Source organism: Anomaloglossus baeobatrachus, chromosome 2, assembly GCF_048569485.1.
Source record: "Anomaloglossus baeobatrachus isolate aAnoBae1 chromosome 2, aAnoBae1.hap1, whole genome shotgun sequence".
In the NCBI taxonomy this organism is placed as follows: Eukaryota; Metazoa; Chordata; class Amphibia; order Anura; family Aromobatidae; genus Anomaloglossus; species Anomaloglossus baeobatrachus.
The window spans coordinates 350463943-350485613 of NC_134354.1; the positions used below are offsets into that span (position 1 = coordinate 350463943).

The 21671-nt window shown below is 43.7% G+C and overlaps 1 protein-coding gene across 1 annotated transcript in view; it reads right to left on the reverse strand.

The window, feature by feature from the left end:
- LAPTM5 (lysosomal protein transmembrane 5) overlaps positions 1–21671 on the reverse strand; it is a 156696-nt gene that overhangs the window by 51953 nt on the left and 83072 nt on the right. The window contains exons 4-5 of the mRNA XM_075333696.1: positions 8573–8698; positions 4320–4448 (exon numbers count right to left, since the gene is read on the reverse strand). Coding sequence (XP_075189811.1) covers positions 4320–4448; positions 8573–8698 — 255 coding nt within the window. The remainder of the gene's footprint in view (positions 1–4319; positions 4449–8572; positions 8699–21671) is intronic.

Sequence of the window (21671 nt, forward strand, 5' to 3'; positions counted from 1 at the left end):
CACCTCAAATGGCTCGAAATGGACCTAGAATCCATTAACCCTTGTCATACTCCAATTATTATACATATTCTCCTCATAATAAAAAATTCCATTGCAGCTAATTGGAATAGTGACAATATACCAAATATAATGGAAATTAACAACAAGCTCATATTACACCACAAATTTGAAAGGAAACATGCCATATTTAATAATTAATTCGGCTCTTACCATAAAAGATGGGGAGTTTTGTTAAACAATTTAACAGATATTGGATGACTATTGAATCCTAAACTATGTAGGGCAACATCTACTACTCTTTGACAGTCTTATTAAATTTATAGATTTCTCAAAGACAGTCTACTTCAAAGATACGAAGAAAAAAAAAAAAAACGCCTCTGTCTCACTTACCCAACCTTTCCCCTCTTTTTCTATCTCTTCTTCATTTCATTTTTTTTTTTTACTCATAATCTTTTTATAGTAAGTTTAAATCTCCCTTTACCACTTACCCTTCCATTATTTTCCTTCATCTTTCCAAGTTTGCCCCCAATAAAGTTCTTCTTCCCTAATTTACCCTCCCCAACCTCTCATTCCTTACCCCATAAAAATATTAAATGCTAAATGTATGTATACTTATTCAGAATGTAGTTAAACAAATTTATAAATGCAGTTCATTATGTAATATACATTTAAATTTAAAATACAATAAAAATGATTGAAACTCAGGGAAAGAGACAGACAGAGAGACAGACAGAGACATACAGGGAAAGAGACAGGCAGACAGGGAAAGAGACAGAGAGACAGACAGGGAAAGAGACAAGCAGACAGGGAAAGAGACAGACAGAGAGACAGACAGAGACATATAGGGAAAGAGACAGGCAGACAGGGAAAGAGACAGACAGAGAGACAGACAGGGAAAGAGACAGAGAGACAGACAGAGACAGACAGGGAAAGAGACAGGAAGACAGGGAAAGAGACAGACAGAGAGACAGACAGAGACATACAGTGAAAGAGACAGACAGACAGGGAAAGAGACAGAGACAAGTAAAGAGACCGGGTCAAGTAAAGACACAGGGAAAGAGACAGAGACAAGTAAAGAGACAGACACAGACAGGGAAAGAGACAGACGGGGAAAGAGACAGACAGAGACTGGGAGAGAGGTAGAGAGACAGTTACTACCCCGGGAAACGCCCAGGTACTATAGCTAGTTCTTTTTATTGCAGATTAAATGCTACATATTCAGTATTTAATGCATCCATGCACACCTGTGAAAGAACCACTGAAAGGACGTTTGTTTTTATTTTACTTAATTTTAGGGTGTGTTGTCCCTGACCATTAGCTACTGTATGATCATCTTTCTTTAATCCCGGCCTCCCATATGAACATACATTTATGTCATATTTTGGATTTCTTTCTTTGATGCATGTTCAGAAATTGAGCTTGCATCATTGCTGACAGATGATGGCTGTGTCACACAGCCAATATGTACCTAACAGCAGAAAAAAGTTCCAAAAGCAGAAGACCGCCTGGCCAGAGCACCTCAGTTGCTGTGTAAAGCTGACAGGAGTGGCTGTGTATTCTGCAGCTCCTGTCACCTGCATGCAGCAGAGCTAGAAGCGACGCTGGAGGTCCGTGGATTACGCTGGACATGGAAGGCTTTTTGGGGCTTATTAAATTGGTTACGAGGGAATTGGTTTGTGTTTTTTATTTCTAATAAATGATTTTCTCAGGTGTGTGTGTGTTTATGTACTGTAATTTACAGATTAATCATGGAAGGTTTCTCGGGGAGACGCCTGACATGATTAATCTAGGATTTAGTGGCAGCTATGGGCTGCCATTAACTACTTATTACCCCGATTTGCCAATGCATCAGGGCAAATCGGGAAGAGCCAGGTACAGTCCCAGAACTGTCGCATCTAATGTATGTGGCAATTCTGGGTGGCTGCTGACTGATATTGTTAGGCTGGGGGGCTCCCCATAACGTGGAGCTCCCCATCCTGAGAATACCAGCCTTCAGCCGTATGGCTTTATCTGGCTGGTATTAAAATTGGGGGGACCGCACGCCGGTTTCTTTAATTATTTAATTATTTATTTCACTGCACAGTATACACACGCCCACCGGCTGCTGTGATTGGGTGCAGTGAGACACCTGTCACTCAGCTTGGGGGCGTGTCTCACTGCAACCAATCATAGGCACCTGTGGATGCGGGGAAAGCAGGGAATACAAGATGGCTGTGTGCAGAGCACAGCGCGCCCGCCGGTATAAAGGCTCGGTCACGCTGTGCGGGCCGGCCAATCACTGCAATTCCACAACTAACAGGGCTGTGGCATTGCAGTGGTCTGCCAGCCAATCCCTGCATGAGAGCTGGCTCTCAAAAGAGCGCCAACATGCAGGGATGAAGACCACGAGTACAGCACGAGTATCGCGAAATTACTCGGTACCCGCCGAGTAGCCCGAGAACAGTGATACTCGTGCGAGTACCGAGTAGTGACAAGCGTACTCGCTCATCACTAATTATCATCAATATGGTGAGACAGGCTACCAAATAGTATTCAGCTACTCCTGAAACAAACATGCCAAAATCGGAGGACAATAGGAGTATGAGGCTAAAAATTATTATTCTATATTAAGTACCAAATTGAAAACCATCACACGACACAAAATACAAAGTAGCCCATAGGTAAGATATAATCCAAAGAGAGAAAATAGAAGTATAAAAAAGAGGAAACCGTAGCAAAAGTTTTTCCTGGAGGGTAATTAGAGCAATGTATAAATGAAGAAGCGACGTATACCAATGCGAAACGATATAACACCTTTTTTGCTACAATGTAAAGTAGTCAGTGTACAGCTTGTATAACAGTGTAAATTTTTTGTGCCCTCTAAATAACTCCATACACAGCCATTAAAGTGTAAACTGCTGGCAACAAGAGTTACTACTAGGGATGAGGGGACTCACAGATGACTGGGACCAGTGGATCCCTATGATCCGGTTTTTAAATTCCGGTTCTGGTCCGGATTCTGGTCCCCATATAAGTCTATTGGGTCAAGAGATGCAAATTTAGTGACAAAATTTTTACACCATATTCATGCCCCCAATCTACAGCCCCTGTAAAAAAAAAACACATCATTACCGCATGCTGTATGATGCTGCAGTGATATGATTTATTTTTTTTGTCAGGAGGTGTAGATTGGGTGCAGGAATATGGTGTAAACATTTCAGTACAAAAGTTGCATCTCTTGGCAAAAAAATATACAAACAACTGTTTTGATGCCTTTTCGGTTTAGTTCTCTTCCAGGAGGTGCAAATTCGGTGTTGACATCTGGTGCAGACATTTCAGCACCAAATGTATTATTTCAGCACCACATGTATTATGAAGTGTGTCACTTACAGGTTTGTGGTGTCATGATTAAAGCCTGCTTTACACGCTACAAGATATCTTACGATGTGTCGGCGGGGTCACGTCGTAAGTGACGCACATCCGGCATCGTAAGGTATGTTGTAGCGTGTGACAGCGACGTGCAATTGCGATTGAATGAAAAACCGTTCATCGCATGCACGTCGTTCATTCCTGATGAATTGAACATCAGATTGTTCATCGTACCCGGGGTAGCGCACATCGCAGTGTGTGACACCCCGGGAACGATGAACAGATCTCACCTGCCTCCTGCGGCTCCCGGGCCACAATGCGGAAGGAAGGAGGTGGGCGGGATGTTTATGCCCTGCTCAGCTCCGCCCCTCTGCTTCTATTGGCCGGCTGCCGCGTGACGTCGATGTGACGCCAAACGTCCCTCCCACTCCAGGAAGTGGACGTTCGCCGCCCACATCGAGGTTGTATGGAAGGTAAGTATGTGTGACGGGGGTTAATCGTTTGTGCGGCACGTTCAACAAATTGAACATGCTGCACATACGATGGGGGCGTTGCAAATCGCATACGATATTGTATGCGAAATTGCAACGTGTAAAGCAGGCTTAAGAGTGTTATCGCTCGAAACATGTAGACCGGGACCGACCTGTGTCTATGTTTTTAAGTTTTCTATGGAATCAAATAAAATGAAGATTTTATGAAAGTTTGCGGATGATGGTTTTTCTATTTGGATATGCTAAAATAACAGTTCTTATTGGAAAAATATAAGCCAAAAAAATTACTTTTAGCCATTGCTTGATAAGACCATTTTAGATACTAAATGAATTCAGTCTTATGTGCGTTGATCCTGCAAAAAAAGAGAAATGACCCTATGTAAGTTTTAACAAGTGAGCAGTGCATTTTAAGTGACTCTTTACATGGAATTGTGGATAGTAGAAAATATATAAAATATAATACAAATGTCCATTACATACATTGTAATTTGAAGGATTTAGATTTATGAAGGTGGGAACTTCAACATAAGAGCTACAGGTAATCATCAATCTTAGGCACATCTGAAAAAAACTCCAATGCATCGACGGGGTGTCCAGCTTGTATGTGGCCTGAAATAAATCATCAAATATCACACGTATTCACATTAAGGCCTCCTTCAGACACAGTATATTTTAGCACTTTAACACTTGTAAAAAAACAATACAGTGAATTTCAAGTGCTTTTGTATTTGATATTGTCTTATGTGTAAAATGCATTTTTTCTGACTTCTTTGTAGCCATGCCCATAATATACTGCATTAGGGTTCACTCATATTTAGGTATAACTCATATTTAGCTATAACTGACAAGTGCTATTTGATGTTTAATTGGATAGCACTTGCTCCATTGTTACACTATGGGGACAGTGTTGACTAGAAAAAAAAAATCGCTGTATGATGTGACTGGCAGCATTTATTGGACAGTGAACACCCATTCAAGTCAATGGGTAAGTGCAAAACATCAGACTGCATTTGGATGACATCCGAGTGCAGTCCGATATACGTCAAGAAAGGCAATGGAGAAGATGGAGAAATTAAACTCTCCATCTTCTTCGTACCTCTAATCCGATTCTTGCATGCCAGAGAATAGGAACACAGTGAATGACACTCCAATCACACGCGCAGCAGAGCCACGTGCCAGTTCCATAATGCATCTGATTCTCTGAGACACTCATCAGGTGCAATACGGAAATGTGAGTGAACTCTTAGGGAAGGAATCACTTAAAAAAAGCAACAGAACTAGATAAAACAGAACTCATTATATAAATATATATACTATATCTATCTATCTATCTATCTATCTATCTATCTATCTATCTATCTATCTATCTATCTATATATATATATAGATAGATAGATATACATATAGTTTTATATTTCACTATGAATTCTTCTGTAACATTTAATATATTTGGACAAAAACTAAAATGCACAATAAGATTTCATGAAAAACACCACAATTTTGTTTGACAAAAAATTACATATGAAAGCAACCTAAAAGAAATTTACAGAATAGAAAAAGGTAAACTTTTCATCATTGCCATGCTTACATACACTACTCACAAAAAGTTAGGGATATTTGGCTTTCAGGTGAAACTTATGTAAAATGTTAAAAGTACCCCAGTCTTCAGAAGCTATTCCCCATGAGCTGGAGCATTGTCGTTCAAGATGATCAAACTAGGCCAGTGTTATTCATGTAGAGGCACAATCACTTGGTTAATGATGTAATGATGTTATGCAAATAGTAGATTTTTGTCACTGTACCACTCTCAACATGTAGGGCAGTTCTGTATTGACTAGACACCGGCCCACACTGTAACACCACCACAAAAGGCTCGTCTGGTGACGACAGTGGCTGATGCATAGCGCCCTCCTTGACATCTCCAACATCACTGGTGACCATCATTTCTGCTCAGCGTGAATCGACTTTCATCAGTGAACAGCACTGAGGCCCTCTGGTCCCTCGTTCCAGCAAGATGATTATGACTGTGGCTAGTGGTGTAGTCAGGTACCCTTTTAAGTCGTCTAGCATGCAGAACATGCTGATGTAAACGGTTTCGAATGGTCTGATGTGACACTTCCCTTAAATGTATCTGGAGTTGTGTGGCATTCATCATCCAATTCCAAAGGGCATTGTTCACAATGAAGCGTTCATGACTGGGTACGTCATAGATCGTGTGCCGGTAAGCCCCACCCCCTGCCACCGGCAGGCGGCGGCGATCCGCGCACATAGCTGTTATCAACAGCTGACATGTGTGCCTGCTAGCCGCGGGTGGAATCGGTTCCACCCGCGGCCATTAACCCCTTACATTTCGCTGCCAAAATCTGGCAGCGATATGTATATGGGTGCCGCCATGACAGTCACTTACCCCGCCCCCGCCCCCGCCGGAAGTCACGTGACATGATCACGTGACTTTCGGTGGTTGCCATGGTAGCACAGGGTCATGTGATGATGCCTGTAGCTAACATGACTCACGTCCTCTCAATGCCGGAATACAGCCGGCATTGAAAGTAAAGCAGCAAATCTGCAGGTCTCAGCTCTGTAGCTGAGATCTGCAGATAGGGCAGAGCGATCGGATTGCTGATCGCTATAGCCCCCTAGGCAGACTAGTAAAATAAAAAAAAAATAAAGAAAAAAGTTTTAAAAAATTAAAAAAAAATAAAAAAAACCCTAAAAGTTCAAATCACCCCCCTTTCACCCCATTGAAAATTAAAGGGTTAAAAAAATAAAAAATATACACGTTTGGTATCGCCGATCTATCAAAATATAAAATCAATGAATCTGATCAGTAAACGGCGTAGCGGCAAAAAAAATTCCAAACGCCAAAATTATGTTTTTTGGTTGCCGCAAATTTTACGCAAAATGCAATAACAGGCGATCAAAACGTAGCATCTGCGCAAAAATGATACCGTTAAAAACGTCAGGTGGAGACGCAAAAAATAAGCCATCACTGAGCCTCAGATCCCAAAAAATGAGAACACTACGGGTTTTGGAAAATGGCGCAAAACGTGCGCCACTTTTTTTGGACAAGCTTGTGATTTTTTTTAACCCCTTAGATACAAGTAAACCTATACATGTTTGGTGTCTACAAACTCGCACTGACCTGAGGCATCACATAGATACCTCAGTTTTACCATATAGTGAACACAGTGAATAAAATATCACAAAAACTATTGTATGATCACACTTTTTTTGCAATTTTTCCGCACTTGGAATTTTTTTGCCGTTTTCCAGTACACTATATGGTAAAACTTATGGTTTCATTTAAAAGTACAACTTGTCCTGCAAAAAACAAACCCTCATATGGCAAGATTGATGGAAAAATAAAAAAGTTACGCCTCTCGGAAGAAGGGGAGCAAAAAACAAAAACGCAAAAATGGAAAGTGCCCGGGGGCTGAAGGGGTTAAGGATGTCCACTTCTATGCCTTTCTGTGACTCTTCCAGTCTGTCTGTATTTCAGTTGAAATTTGATAATGACACTCTGTGACACTCTAAGCTCACTCCACTTTTATTTGAGAACATTCTGTTTGAAGCCTCACAAAGGCGAGGTACTGTTAATCAATTGTTACATGTCGTCTTGTTCTCATGCTGTCAAAATGTGAAAAGCATGATGAGGACTGTTTAAATAGCAATTCTAATTGAGCCCCAAATTTATTGGGCGATTCATGGATCGAACATCTGTTGTGAATTTTGCTATTAAGCTCCTTGTTAGAGAACAGCAAGTTGTGCGAAAAGTACAGAAACATTGAACAGTTTGACATGTGCATTCAAAAGTTTAGAGAAGGTTATATTAAGTTCACCTGAAAAGGTTAGTGTGCATTTTTGGATCATCCTAAAATATTATCTGAAAGCCAAAAGTCTCTAACTTTTTGTGAATAGTGTATATGTTACTGAATTGATAGAACTAAAGATCTGTGGCACCTGTCCAAGACTTCTTGCTTGGTGCACAGGTTTCCATTGTGCATGACTTTGAACTGTATGAATGTCAACAGCATGCCAATAGAATTCAAAATTATAGCAGACCATAAGGCTTGGGCTCTCTGCTCTCTCACTCTCCATCTTATAAGCTACAGGATGCTGTAGATGGCACAAAAAGTACTAAAAGCCGCTTCAGAACGGAAGGGGACTTGAATTCTAATGTCACCTTTTGGATATAGCAATCTTAAAAGTTTAAACATTTTATTTTTTTTTTTATTTTATTTTTAAACATAATTTTGACACTTTAATGAGCCTTCCATTATGATTAAGGATAAGAAGCCAAACCAGACACTCCATTTACCGACGTGTTTCTGGCCATTTGCCCCATCAGTGCAAAGCAGGAGATCCAACTTGACAAGTCGAGAGGTATTTGACAGAGGATCTAAGGGGGAATTTTTCTCCTTGTGGAGAGGGCCAAGTTGGCATAATGACACTTCTAGACCATGCAGTGCTACTCTACGATTAATTTATACAAATAGCCTCCTCAGAGAGGAAGAAGACTTGAATTCTAGTGCCACCTATAGCAATCAGCAAATATAATTTAAAGACCCCAACAATGACTTCGATATGCTATTTTTGGTATTTGTGTGGCCAGAGATATGCTATTGACAAGGCTGGAAATATGTCTCAATGGTAATAAAGGCTATTTTCAGTCTTGCAACTACTTTAAAGAGCCATAAGGTAGCTAAATAACATTGCTAATATTACTAACTCACCATGTTGTTTTTTACGAAAGTTTCATGAAGTGGTATATCACTAAAATTGGTGAAGAACATCAGAAAACTCAAAAAGAAATCCATTGACTGTAAAGCCAAAAATGGCATAACCAGAGTTCCTCGATTCTATAATATAGAAAACATAATAAAGACATAATTAAGACATTATAAAGGGAACAAAATATAATAATATAGCCACTTGTGATAATACTTTCACTACTATTTAATATTTGCAAAACTTTTTAGTGCTAGTGCATACAGTGCTAAAATTTATCAAAAATATACATTCATATTGAAAGATAAAGCCTTTTATACTGAGCATGTGCCAGCTGTTTATTCCAATGGATACTTAGTAGAATCTTATTACTGGGCACTATTCTTCTCAGTGCACAATGACAGCACACTCCCATGCTGGCTTTGATCAGAAGTGACGTCACATGCGTTGCCGGCCCTGGTTTCTAATCACTCTTTCTTTACTTACCATGTGTGTTGAGAGTGCACTCTGTTGCCAGCTTGTCACTTCTAATCAGAGTCGGCAAGCAAGTGCTCTGCCATTGTGCACTGAGAAGACTTGTGCACTGTTAGGCTAGGTTCACACACTGCGTTTTTTTGACGCTGCGTTTTTGTGCGTTTTTACGGCAAAAACCGCACATAAACGCACCTGCGGCAAAAAAACGCGGCAAAAAATGCGCGCGTTTTGCCGCAATTTGGTGCATTTTTTGCTGCGTTTTGCTGCATTTTTGCTCACTGCGTCTTTATGCATTTTTTATCAGTGAACAAAAAAAAAAGGTCTGATGTCATTTCCTTCTTCAATATGTTCTTCATTCTCCACTAGTGTATGCAGGAGAGCAGACAGCTGCAGAACTACAAGGCTCAGCATGCTCCATCCAATAGTGTATGCAGGAGAGCAGACAGCAGCTGCAGAACTACAAGGCTCAGCATCCTCCATCCAATAGTGTATGCAGGAGAGCAGACAGCAGCTGTTGAACTACAAGGTTCAGCATCCTCCTTCCAGGACTGTATGCAGGATTTCTTTGCCCCCCCAAACAAAAAAAATGACGTGGGCTTCGCCATATTTTTGTATGCTAGCCGGGTACAGCAGGCAGGTACGGGCTGCCCCCAACCCCAGCTGCCTATTTGTACCCGGCTGGGAACCAAAAATATAGAGAAGCCCTTTTTTTAATTATTTCATGAATTTCATGAAATAATTAAAAAAAAAAAATGACGTGAGCTTCGCCTAATGTTTGTGTCCAGCCGGGTACAACTAGGCAGCTGGGGATTGGAATCCACAGTGCAGGGTGCCCATGCTTTCTGGGCACCCCCGCTGCGAATTGCAGTCCGTAGCCACCCCAGATAATGGCGCTTTCATAGAAGCGCCATTTCTGACGCTGTATCCAACTCTTCCAGCTGCCCTGATGCCGGGTGGCTCACTGGGTAATAATGGGGTTAGGGCTAGCTGTATATTATCAGCTGGCCCTAAGCCCGAAATTCATGGTGTCACGCCAATATTAGACATGGCCACCATGAATTTCTAGTAAAGATAAAAAAAACACAACACACAGAAAAATATTTTTATTAGAAATAAAACACAACACAATTAGTGACTCCATCTTTATTGAAATAAAGAACCCCCCCTCCGCAGTAATCCTGGGTCAAGGGTCCCGCGCCGTCCAATCCGGATCCAATATCATCTGATCGGTTTGCTGGAAGGCAAAGCGATCAGATGATGTGTCAGGATCAAGTGCCTGAATCACATCACACATCAGCTGATTGTAGAAAAGCCGATTATACAATCAGCAGATGCATCAGTGCAATAAAAAGAAAAAAAAAAAAATACTCACTTATGTGCTGATTACCGGCAGCTCCTGCAGCGGACTTTGATCCCGTCCGATCGCTGCAGCAGCTGCCGGTAATCAGGGATGAAGTCTCCTGACGCATCCGCTGATAGGTGAAGCCGGCCGGCCGGTGGCGTCAGCCCGAGACGTACGATCAGCTGATGCGTCAGGTGACTGCATCAGGTGATCCATCGCCAGGTCCTGCATGGCACCGGGACCCTGCAGACAGGTGAGTATAACTTTTTTTTTTTTTACTGTTCACTTTTGATTTTGCAGCCGCTTCCACCTCCCGCCCAGACATGGTGCCGCACGGCAGCGTACATGCACAGGATTGGAGGTGGAAGCGGCTATGACGGTACCGGGAGGATTCACGCTTCTGTATTTACTGACAGAAGGAATCCTCTTCCTGTACATGTCACTTTACTACCCACCTCCTGCGTTTATAGCTGCGTTTTTGGTCTTAGAAACGCACTAAAACGCACCAAAACGCACCTATTTGCGTTTCTCATTGCGTCTTTCAACATCCCATTGCACTCAATGGATGAAAAGCGCAGTGAAAAACGCGGGAATAATTGACATGCTGCGTTTTTGTGGCACCACAAAAACGCAGCTGAAAAAAAACGCTGTGTGCAGACAGCAAAAATGAAAACCCATAGACTTTGCTGGGGAAGCAAAGTCATGCAGTTTTCTGAGCAAAAACGCACTCGAAAACTGCGCAAAAACGCCGCGAAAAACGCACTGTGTGAACTTACCCTTACAAGATTCTACTGAGAATCTGTCGGAATTGACAGCCGGTGTATGGTAAGTAGAGCACAAGCCAAGCCCCTGAAATGGAGATCACTGATAACACTTCATTTGATGAAGGGGGGAGAGGCTGCAGTAGTGACCTCAGCCTTTGCCCCCTGATGATGACTCATTTGAGTATCCTAGCATGCACTGGAATTTTCTAACAAGCAACATCAAGGAGGAAATATAAAAAAATAAAGCAGATAGAGTGTTACGGTTGCTGTGGCACTGGAGACTATGTTCGGATTTCTTGCTACTGCACATGTGCGAGCACTGGAGATTATGTTCGGAATTCTTGCTACTGCACATGTGCAAGCACTGGAGACTAAGTCCTATCTTGGAGCCATTGCACATGTGCGGGTGACATCATCGCTGACACGAGGTCACATGTCTCTGACACCTTCTAAGCTGATTGGCCGCTGGTCATGTGCTTGTGACACGTGGTCACATGTCTCTGACACCTTCTATGCCGATTGGTCGCTGGTCATGTGCTTGTGACGCTTTGATCGGTGATAGGCCAGCGTGACGTCATTGCTGTCGTTCTGGCAGCGGATTGGCTCTGGTGTCCTCCATCTTGGATGAGGCACAGAGTCTATATAAGACCCTAACGCACGCCGCCCGGTTCTCAGTCCTCTTGGTTCATGCATGAGAGTAGACGCTCTGTGCACGTCCCTCTAGGCATCTCTCTGTCTATGCTAGGTGAGCGCTACCGGCAGGGTAGCGTTCTTATACCTTACAGCTTTGGCTGCGGTCCGTATCCTTACATCTTAGTGGAGCGAACATAGGCAGGTGCCTGAGGCACATGGTCCGGCTGGGCCATGTGATTCTACTCGTAGGTGGACGTTGCCGCTAGGGTAACGTTCCTTATACTGCGTCTGGCAGTTGTTCGTATCCTCGCACACTAGGGGAGCGAACATAGGTAGGAGCTTTGTGTGGCTTATGCTGCTGTCTGTCTCTTTTGCACCACTAGTGGAGCGGACCTAGGCAGGTGCCATATCTAGTGGTTCGTGTCCTCGCACACTAGTGGAGCGAATGCAGGTAGGAGCTTTGTGCGGCTTATGCTGCTGTCCGTCTCCTGGCACCACTAGAGGAACGGACCTAGGTAGGTGCCATTTCACACTCACTGCTTTTGTCTCTGTGACCATTAACAGAGACCATACCACACACCCTCCAAGCAAGGGAGGAATTGCTTTATTTTCTAATTATATTCCTCTGTGAGTTTAACAGAGGTATTGCACTCTGCACTTGTGCTATTACTATTTACAGTGGCACACTTATATACCCCTTATCCTCTGCCATAGCCTGAGCAGAGTCTTTGCACGGTGGACCCTGACTGTCTGATATTCCTTTGGGGTTTATTATCAGACAGCCCCCCGTAACATAGAGTAGTGAGGTAGTAAGGGAAGGATAGGGATAATTAGGTATATTAAAAACAATATTAAATTACAACTTTAGATAGAACCGTGACTCTCACTGTTTAAACTGCAACTAGGTACGGTCGTGCGGGATAATGGCTATAACCTGATGATGGCTCTGAAGCTTGGCAAGCTCTCGAATGTACCTGGCTTGCTCAACTTAGCATTTTCTGAAAACCTATTCAGATTTGCTTGAGCTACTTGTAAGGTACGCCATGTGTGAGACCTATTTATGTCCAGCAGCCTTTCCCATGACCTCACATTATTCACATTTTGGCCTACACTGGTCACTGGTTGTTCACCCTTCTTGACCCACACTACAAGGACAACTTTCCATCTCTCATTCCTGACGTGGAGAGGGCTACTAAAATGGTCCAATACCAGGAGCTCTAGTTGAAAAATTCGTACAAAAACGTCCCATCTGACAATTCTGGCGACAGAAAACATAGTTCCTTGGGCAACCAAGGAGAGATGAGGGATACACATCCCAGGTCCAAAGGAGGCAGGAGAACACTATCAAAGGTCTTGGTCAGTTTCATTAGATCCTCCCAGCATCGGGGTCCTCAAGCACAGAGTAGTCTAACAAGGAGGGAAAAGTTCATGAAAAAAGTGAAGGAGTACCTAGCTGACCATACCATCATCCTCTGTGATTCCTCTCTTACCTACAACTATTGGGTATCCAAGCTGGACACATGTATGAACTCACCCTCTAATCCCTGCAGGTGCCAGCCTGCTCTGCCGCTTGCGTTTTGTCAAGGAAGATTTCTAGTGCCGCCAGGGGCATAATAAATGATTAACTGAAAATGCTGACTTGAGAAAACTAAAAGCACTTCCTAAGAGACAAATGTGAACAGGTGCAAACTGAACTTGAAATATACTCTAACAAGCATACAGCTGAACTCTGAGATGCTAAGGTATGCAAAAGTTGAATAAGTTTTAGAGGGCCAACAGCCGGACCTCTCACATAATTTTTAGAGGGCAAGCAGCCAACCCATACTCAAAATGTTTAAAGGGCCAGCAGATGACCTTCACTAAGAGTCATCCCTCACTCAATCTATGGAAGGCCAGCAGGCAGCCAGTTATCATAATGTTTAGAGGACCAGCAACCAACCCTCACTCAATTGAAAGAACTTTGAGGAATCAACCAAGATAACGAGCAGCTATGATGCCATAATCAGTGTCCCCATCCCGCATCTGTGTCTAATTACACATTCGCTGCTCACAAAAGATGCTTTGAATGTGGACTTTATGGAGATGGAATAAGTACACAGGGTGTTATGTTTGAATATCCTGACTACTTGCCCTGAAAATGTGGCCATTTAGGATTCTGGACTCTGAGGCTTTCCGCATCCTGATAGCGGCGGACGTCCTGCGTTACCCTGTGCCTAGCTGCCAATACATTTCCCAGTGTGCACTCCCCACATTATACCTGCACTTATTCCATAGCATTACTCATGCCCTGACCGATGCAGTTAGGTTGCAGCAGCAGTATATCTATATAAGGACTATATATCCTGACTATATGCATCTAATGCAAAAGTAAACCCTTTTCTAGCAACTATCCCTACACTGAATTCTGAATGTTTTCTAAATGCAGCTAATAGAAGTATTAATAGGGAAAATAATAGATGTAACCCTGGTTATGACTTTTGGTTTTAGGTTGCAGCAGCAAGGTCAGTAAGGCTAGAATCCTTGCCTACAGGCCTCTAATATATTATCCCTTCTCTATCAACTAAATGCAGCTAAGAGTAGTATTATTAGATAATAGAATACATTTTTAAGGTAGCAGCACCATAGTCTGTAAGACTACAATCACTGCCTAGAGGCCTCTAATACACTACCTCTATTCCAGAAGCTTACCACATAGTATATGAAGCTAAGAACAGTATTATCAGAGAATAAATGAATTTTTCTAGTTATCAGCGGCATAGTCTCTAAGGCTACAATCACTACCTAGAGGCCTCTAACACACTACCCCCACTCCAGAAGCTTGCCCTATACTAAATGCAGCTAAGGCTGCTTTGACAATACGTTTTTTTAGCATGCGCCATGAACGTTTTTTTGCTGCAAAAGCGGATCCTGTTTTTGCAAAGAAAAACGCATGCAAACGCATGAGTTATTTTGCAGGATCCTGTAACTTTCAGTTTATGGGCGGGCATTGGAGTCATGTGATCGGGAGGGAGGGGAACTGAACGTAAAAGACTGTGAGCCGACATTTAACAGCTGCGGAGGCTCGTAACCAAAGTAAACATCGGGTAACTTGCTTGGATACCCGATATTTACATTGGTTCCGAGCGTCTGCAGCTGCTAGGAGCCGGGCTCTTTGCACACGTAACCAAGATAAACATCGGGTAACTAAGCCCGCGGTTACCCGATGTTTACCTTAGTTACGAGCCTCCACAGCTACTCAGGCAGTGGAGAGAGGGAGGGGGAGAGAGAGTGATCACGCGAGGCCGGTTTCTGTGTATGCTCAGTAGAGCAAGTAGGATCCTGTCTATCAGCATGCCAGCGTTCACATGCGTTTGCATGCTGTTTAGTCAGGATCCAGAAATTTGCTGTATTTGGACGCAGCTCAAAAACGCTACAAGTAGTGTCTTTGAAAAAAGTTAAAAAACTGCAAGTCGCTGGATCCTTACTATAACGCACGCAAACGCAGGTGAACGCATGTTAACGCGAGTCCATTGCAAATGCATTGAAATGAAAACGCATTTGCACTGGATCCGTTTTTGCGTTAAAAAAACGTTCATGACGCATTTTAAAAAAACATAGTGTGAAAGCAGCCTAAGAGCTGTATTAGAGAATAAATGCCATTTTGGAGGTATCAGCAGCACGGTCTGTAAGGCTACAATCACTGCTTACATTCTTCCAATATACAACTGCTACTCCAGAAAGCTTGCCCTACAGTGAATACAGAATAATAATGCCATTATTAGAGAATAGAATAGCTTTCAACTAGTCCTGAAAAAGACTGTTTACTGTTCTACCAGTAGGTACCGTCATACAATAACACACTGTGCCTTTTCTATCTGATTCTCTCCCTAGTCCTTACACTATTTACGGGTAGAGTGCAGCAATCACAGCAATCATGGTGTCTCTGGGTCACATATAGACCTGATAGCGCTATGCAGCCAACCAATCATTGTAATGCCAGTATCCAAGATGGCTACAGTATTACTATGATTGGCAGGCATTCTCTTCATGTTTACTGGTTGATAAAAATCCAGGAAACATGCGCGGGTCTGAGCAGCAAAAAGCTCGATCAAGTATTGAGTGTATTGAGCATACTAATGCTCGATTGAGGAACAGAGTAGGGCTGAGCATGCTCCCCGTCACTAAGTATAAAACAACTGCAAACCTACCAAGACATGATGGTCCAACTAAATTTACATCTCAAGCAAGGAGAGCACTAGTTAGAGAAGCAGCCAAGAGGCCAATGCTCACTGTGGAAGACCTGCAGAAATCCAAAGCTCAGATGGGAGAATCTGCTCACAAGACTGTTGTATATATCACAAATCTGGATTTTTTGAAGAGTAGCATGAAGAAATTATTTTTGAAAGCCATAAAATGTCCTGTTTGCAATTTACAAAAAGCAGGGGAAACAGCTATCATGTAAAGAAGGTGCTCTGGTCAGGTGAGACCAAATTATAACTTTTTGGGGCTAAATGCAAAATGCTATGTGTGGCAGAAAACTAACACTGCCCATGACCTTGAGAACACCATCCCCACCATCAAACATGGTGGTGGCAGCATTATCCCGTGGGTATGTTTTTCTTCAGTAAATCACCGAAAAGGACATAAATTCAATGAAAAAAAAAATCAAAAAAACTCACCACAAAAAAGCCACCAGCCAACTCAGGTCAAAAATGACAAATGCACTTGCAGGATGCAGCCGGCCCTCTATGATAAAGATATGGGTAACACAGGTGCAGAATACCGATAAGACAGCCACTCTCAACCTACCAAATCATGAAAGGGGTGGCTGCTGGTATTAAAGTTGCCCACTAATGAGGTTTTACGTAGGGCAACAGTCACACAGATATGTGCAATGCACAGTGTCCGGCTCACAGCCTATTGCTGACGCCCTCCTATTAGATCAGGTGGGCTGCCCAGCACTATTTAAGTGTACCACACAGGACAGACACCCAGAGGGCCTGGCTGCATGCTGTAGAAAATTGGCAATAAAAATGATATACAGTAAAATGATAAAAAATGTGAGGTATTGGTCCATATTTTGGCCAAAATACATATGCTCGTAATCCAAACGTCAAGGGTCCGCATGCTTATGAGTCCCTACACTGTATTCAAAAATAATATGCCAAAAAGGACATAAATTCCTGGGAGTAGGTTTACCTTCCAGCAGATACTATTACTCAATATATAATTTATTTTTATTGATAGCAACGTTAAAAACAACAATACACAATACAAGTTAAAACCTACATAAATACTGACATTTTTGGTCACTCCCTGAGGAAGCGGTGTGAAACGTGCGTTGGAGTGGGAGGCAGGAAAACTTGTGCATGCTTAATATGGCTACAGGTCTGGTATTGGGCTTTTAGAGGAGCAATTTATTGATATGGTTGTATAAGTATTTTACTGTTATATGAGGTAATGGACCTTATCATTATTGATTGTGATTGTATGGACTTTTGTGGCTCCATTTATACTTTATAATTTATTGCATGCCTTGTTTTCCTGCCTACTGATGATTTTATGTAGGTTTTAACTTGTATTGTGTATTGTTGTTTTTAGCGTTGCTATCAATAAAAATAAATTATATATTGAGTAATAGTATTCATTGGGATAATTTTGGTAAACTAATGTTGGTATATCCTGATGAGATGATATTTTAAAAGTTGGTAAATTATGGTCAAATTTCTAATTTTGGGTCAAAATTACCTTCCAGCAGGACAATGACCCTAAACATACTGCCAGAGCTACCAGGCAATGGTTTAGATCAAAGCATATTCATATAAATTGAATTAGGCCAGAGATATTATTGTGATGCACTTGGTCATCTATCATCACTTCTCTGCCATCATCTAATCATCATGTCTATCTACCCACAGGTATGTTAAACCATCCACTCTACTTTCCCATGAAGTGAACTGATCTCCCCTTCTCTCTGCTGTCTGTGCTAATACCTGGTATGTTAAACCATCCACTCTACTTTCCCAAAAGATCTGACCTGTTCTCTCTTTGCTTCAATATCTCCCTGGCATGCTCCAACTTCTCACTGTGACCTCTTCCCCTTCTGTTCCCCACCTTCCTTTTATGACCTTTGTTTACTCCGCCTATGTGATGCTGCATCTGGCTTCTTTGATTGAATGATCAAGAGGTCCTTGTTGCACCCCACCCCTTCACAGCTGATTGCAGTTGTATATGTATATATTGGGGCAACTAAAAAGTCTGCACAAGACTTTTCGTCTGCACCAATACAAGTATGCGCCATATAAGTATGATGCATTGAATTAGGCCAGAATTGGGCCGGAAGTGACCAGAAGGTAACTGGAAACATAGCCACTGTAAACAATGTTTGTGTTTTTCTTCTCTTTCACCCCTATATTACTTCACTTTCTACTGCCCCCTCTGATCCCTAAACCCAGTAATGAACTATTCATCTCTCCCACTATCCTCCCCACCCATCTCACCTTCCCCTCACATATTTTCCTCCACATTTCACGCAGTGTCTCCAGACACACACGACCATCTCATGGCCTCTCCTGGTCCCACCTACTAACACTCTCTCTGCTTCTCCTCACTGCTGGAGATATCTCTCCTAATCCAGGTCCTCCTCCCTATTGTCACTTCAAACCCTCATCCACAACCTATCACAAATCTCCGCAACCTCTCTAACCTCATACCCATCCACCCAGCCCCTGATCTCCCAGTCCCACTAACAGGAGCACTATGGAACGCTCGCTCTGTCTGCAACAAACCTTCCTACATTCATGATCTTTTAATCAGTAATAAACTTTCAATTCTTGCCATCACAGAAACCTTGCTCACCCCCTCTGACACAGCCTCTCCTGTTGCACTTTCTTATGGCAGCCTCCAACTCTCTCACCCCCCCCCCCGCCCCAGCAACAAGCAAGGTGGAGGAGTTGGTTTGCTCCTGTCCGACCAATGCTCCTTTACACCAATTCCACTACCACCCTCTGTTACTCTTCCCTCTTTTTAGGTGCACTCCGTACGCATCTACACCCCCTCCAACCTTCAATTGGCTGTCATTTACCGCCCTCCAGGGCCAGCCACTGCCTTTTTTGATCATTTCACCACTAGGATACTACATTTCCTTGCCACCGACATCCCCACCATCATCATGGGTGATTTCAACATCCCCATTGACACTTCCCACTCATCTGTCTCCAAACTTCTAACACTCACTTCCTCCTTCGGTCTCACCCAATGGTCTTCTGCAGCTACTCACAAAGATGGCCACACGCTGGACCTTATCTTCACTCGCCTCTGTTCCCTATCTAACCTCTCTAACTCGCTTCTCCCCCTGTATGACCACAACCTACTCACATTCTCTTCCCTCTCTTCTCCAAGTACGCAACCCCCCCTCCACAAACTTTCACACCCTCGCAGAAATATCAAACACCTTGATATACGCGCACTTTCTCAGTCCCTTCTCCCTCTCACAGACATTGCATTTTTACATGATACTGATGCTGCTGCAACTTTATACAACACTACAATCTCTAAATTACACACACCGATTCAGCGCTGTTTATGTGCACACCGGTTTTTCATCAAGCACACTATTGGATGCAGCTCTCTTTATAAAGGAGCTCTGGGACTTAGTATGTATCACTCCTGGACGAAGCACGGTAGCTGCGAAACGCACATCAGTGTTTGTGGGGGCCGCTGTACTGATACCTGTTGGATACTTTACTTCTTGGTAATATGATTTTTGCCTTGCAATTTTAATCTCACTGTCCTTACACATAGTAACTTATAATTTATTTATATATTTTGTAATAGATTGGCTGTGACTTCCACTGCTAGGCACATATCTAATAACCTCTCTTTTACTATCCTGCTGGTATATGGCGGTGTGATTTTCTCACCACAAGTGCCGTGTACCCCATGAGTAATTATTTCATCCGTCATCTGGGTGGTTCCATTTGATTCATTTTTACCAGAATTTATTGTTAATAAAGCATTTTTGAAATTTAAGCTGTGTATATTGCTTGCTTTAGCTGTAAGATTGGTGTCAACAATACAATCTCTGCAGCTCTCGAATCACTGCAGCTCTCGAATCAGCTGCTCCCCTCACACACACAAAAACCCGCACAATCAACAGGCAACCCTGGCACATGAGTCAGACTAAACAACAGAGACAGGCTTCCAGAATTGCTGAGCGCAGATGGAAGAAGTCTCATTCCACTGAGCACTTCATTGAATATAAATAGTCCCTCACCACCTTCAAGTCCACACTCACTGCTGCAAAACAAACCTACTTCTCATCCCTCATATCTTCTCTCTCTCAAAACCCTAAACAGCTATTCAACACTTTCAATTCTCTCCTCCGTCCCCCAGCACCACCTCCCTCTCCTCTCATCTCAGCTGAAGACTTTGCCTCTTTCTTCAAGCAGAAGATTGACAACATCAGAGTAAGTGTTGCGGGCGGGGAGGGGACGCTGCGCTCACCCACTGCTCGGGTCCGGATGCTGCTGCTGCTCGGTGGTGGCTTGAGCAGTGGGCTGGATCCCGGGGACTCGAGCGGCGCTCCTCGCCCGTGAGTGAAAGGGGGTTTGTTTGGTTTAGGAATATTGTCCGTGACGCCACCCACGGTTGTGGTGAGGTTGTGACACCACCACTGCTCTTGACGGGGATCCCGGGAGCGATGACAGGGAGCAGCTTGGATGTTTTTTCTCCCCTCCGTGGGTAGGGGGTTTGGTTGTCCCGGGGCCCGGTGAGGGAAGGATGGCAGGCGGGTTACAGGGCCTGGTGAGGTGCAGGGTCGCAGGGGCAGCGCTGTGCTGCACGGCACGGTGGTACTCACTCAGCCAATGATGAATGCAAAGTCTCCGGTAAAACAAACGGCTGGATGGACGGGTCCCACAGATGGCTGCGGTAGCTCTCCCGGTAACCCGCTCCCCAGCTTGGATGGATGCTGAAGGAGCCCCTTTTGCCCACAGGCTCTGGCCCTGGGAACTGTAGCCTTGGCGGTGACTGTATTTCCCTTCACGGTTTGAGCTGTTGCCTTCAATCGGGTCTTGACTGCTGGGAAACCCCGGAGGTTCCCTTCGCTAACGGATTTGACTGGTTTTACGGCGACTCCTAGCCTGGTCGGGGTCCGTCAGCCCTGCCGAATGGTGCTGGCTTCTCTTTGTTCCGTGATCCGGTACCGTCGGGCCACCGCCCGTCCCCGGTCCTTACGGTTCACTCCAATCAGCCTCTCCTGCAGACAGTCACTACCGTCTGCCAACCTTGCTGTATGTGCCCGGGCCACGCACCCGGACACGGTCAGTCTCCTCTACTACCACTTCACTCCTCAAAACTGATCTGACTTCTTTTCCCGCCTCCAGGACTGTGAACTCCTCAGTGGGAGGGGCCAACCGCCTGGCCTACCCCCTGGTGTACATCAGCCCCTGGAGGGAGGCAACAAGGATTTGTGTTTGACCTAGATGTGCCTAGCCTGGGTGTGGGGTGTGTTGTTGCAGTACCTGTGATGTCCTGGCTTGTCCAGGGTGCCACTTAAGCTTTGGCCCACAATCACCACAGCCCCTCATCATAGCTACTCAGCCCTTTTCCTCCAAATCCAGCTTCTCCACCATGACAGAAAACAATCTTTCCACTCTACTCTCAAGATCACATCTAACCACCTGTGCACTTGACCCGCTCCATCGCATCTCATCCCCAACATCACCACAGTCATCATCCCAGCCCTAACCCATCTCTTCAACCTATCACTAACAAGTGGTGTATTCCCCTCATGCTTTAAACATGCCTTCCTTACACCCATCCTCAAAAAGCCCTCCCTTGACCCATCCTCTGTGTCAAACTATCGCCCCATATCCCTTCTCCCCTATGCCTCAAAACTACTGGAACAGC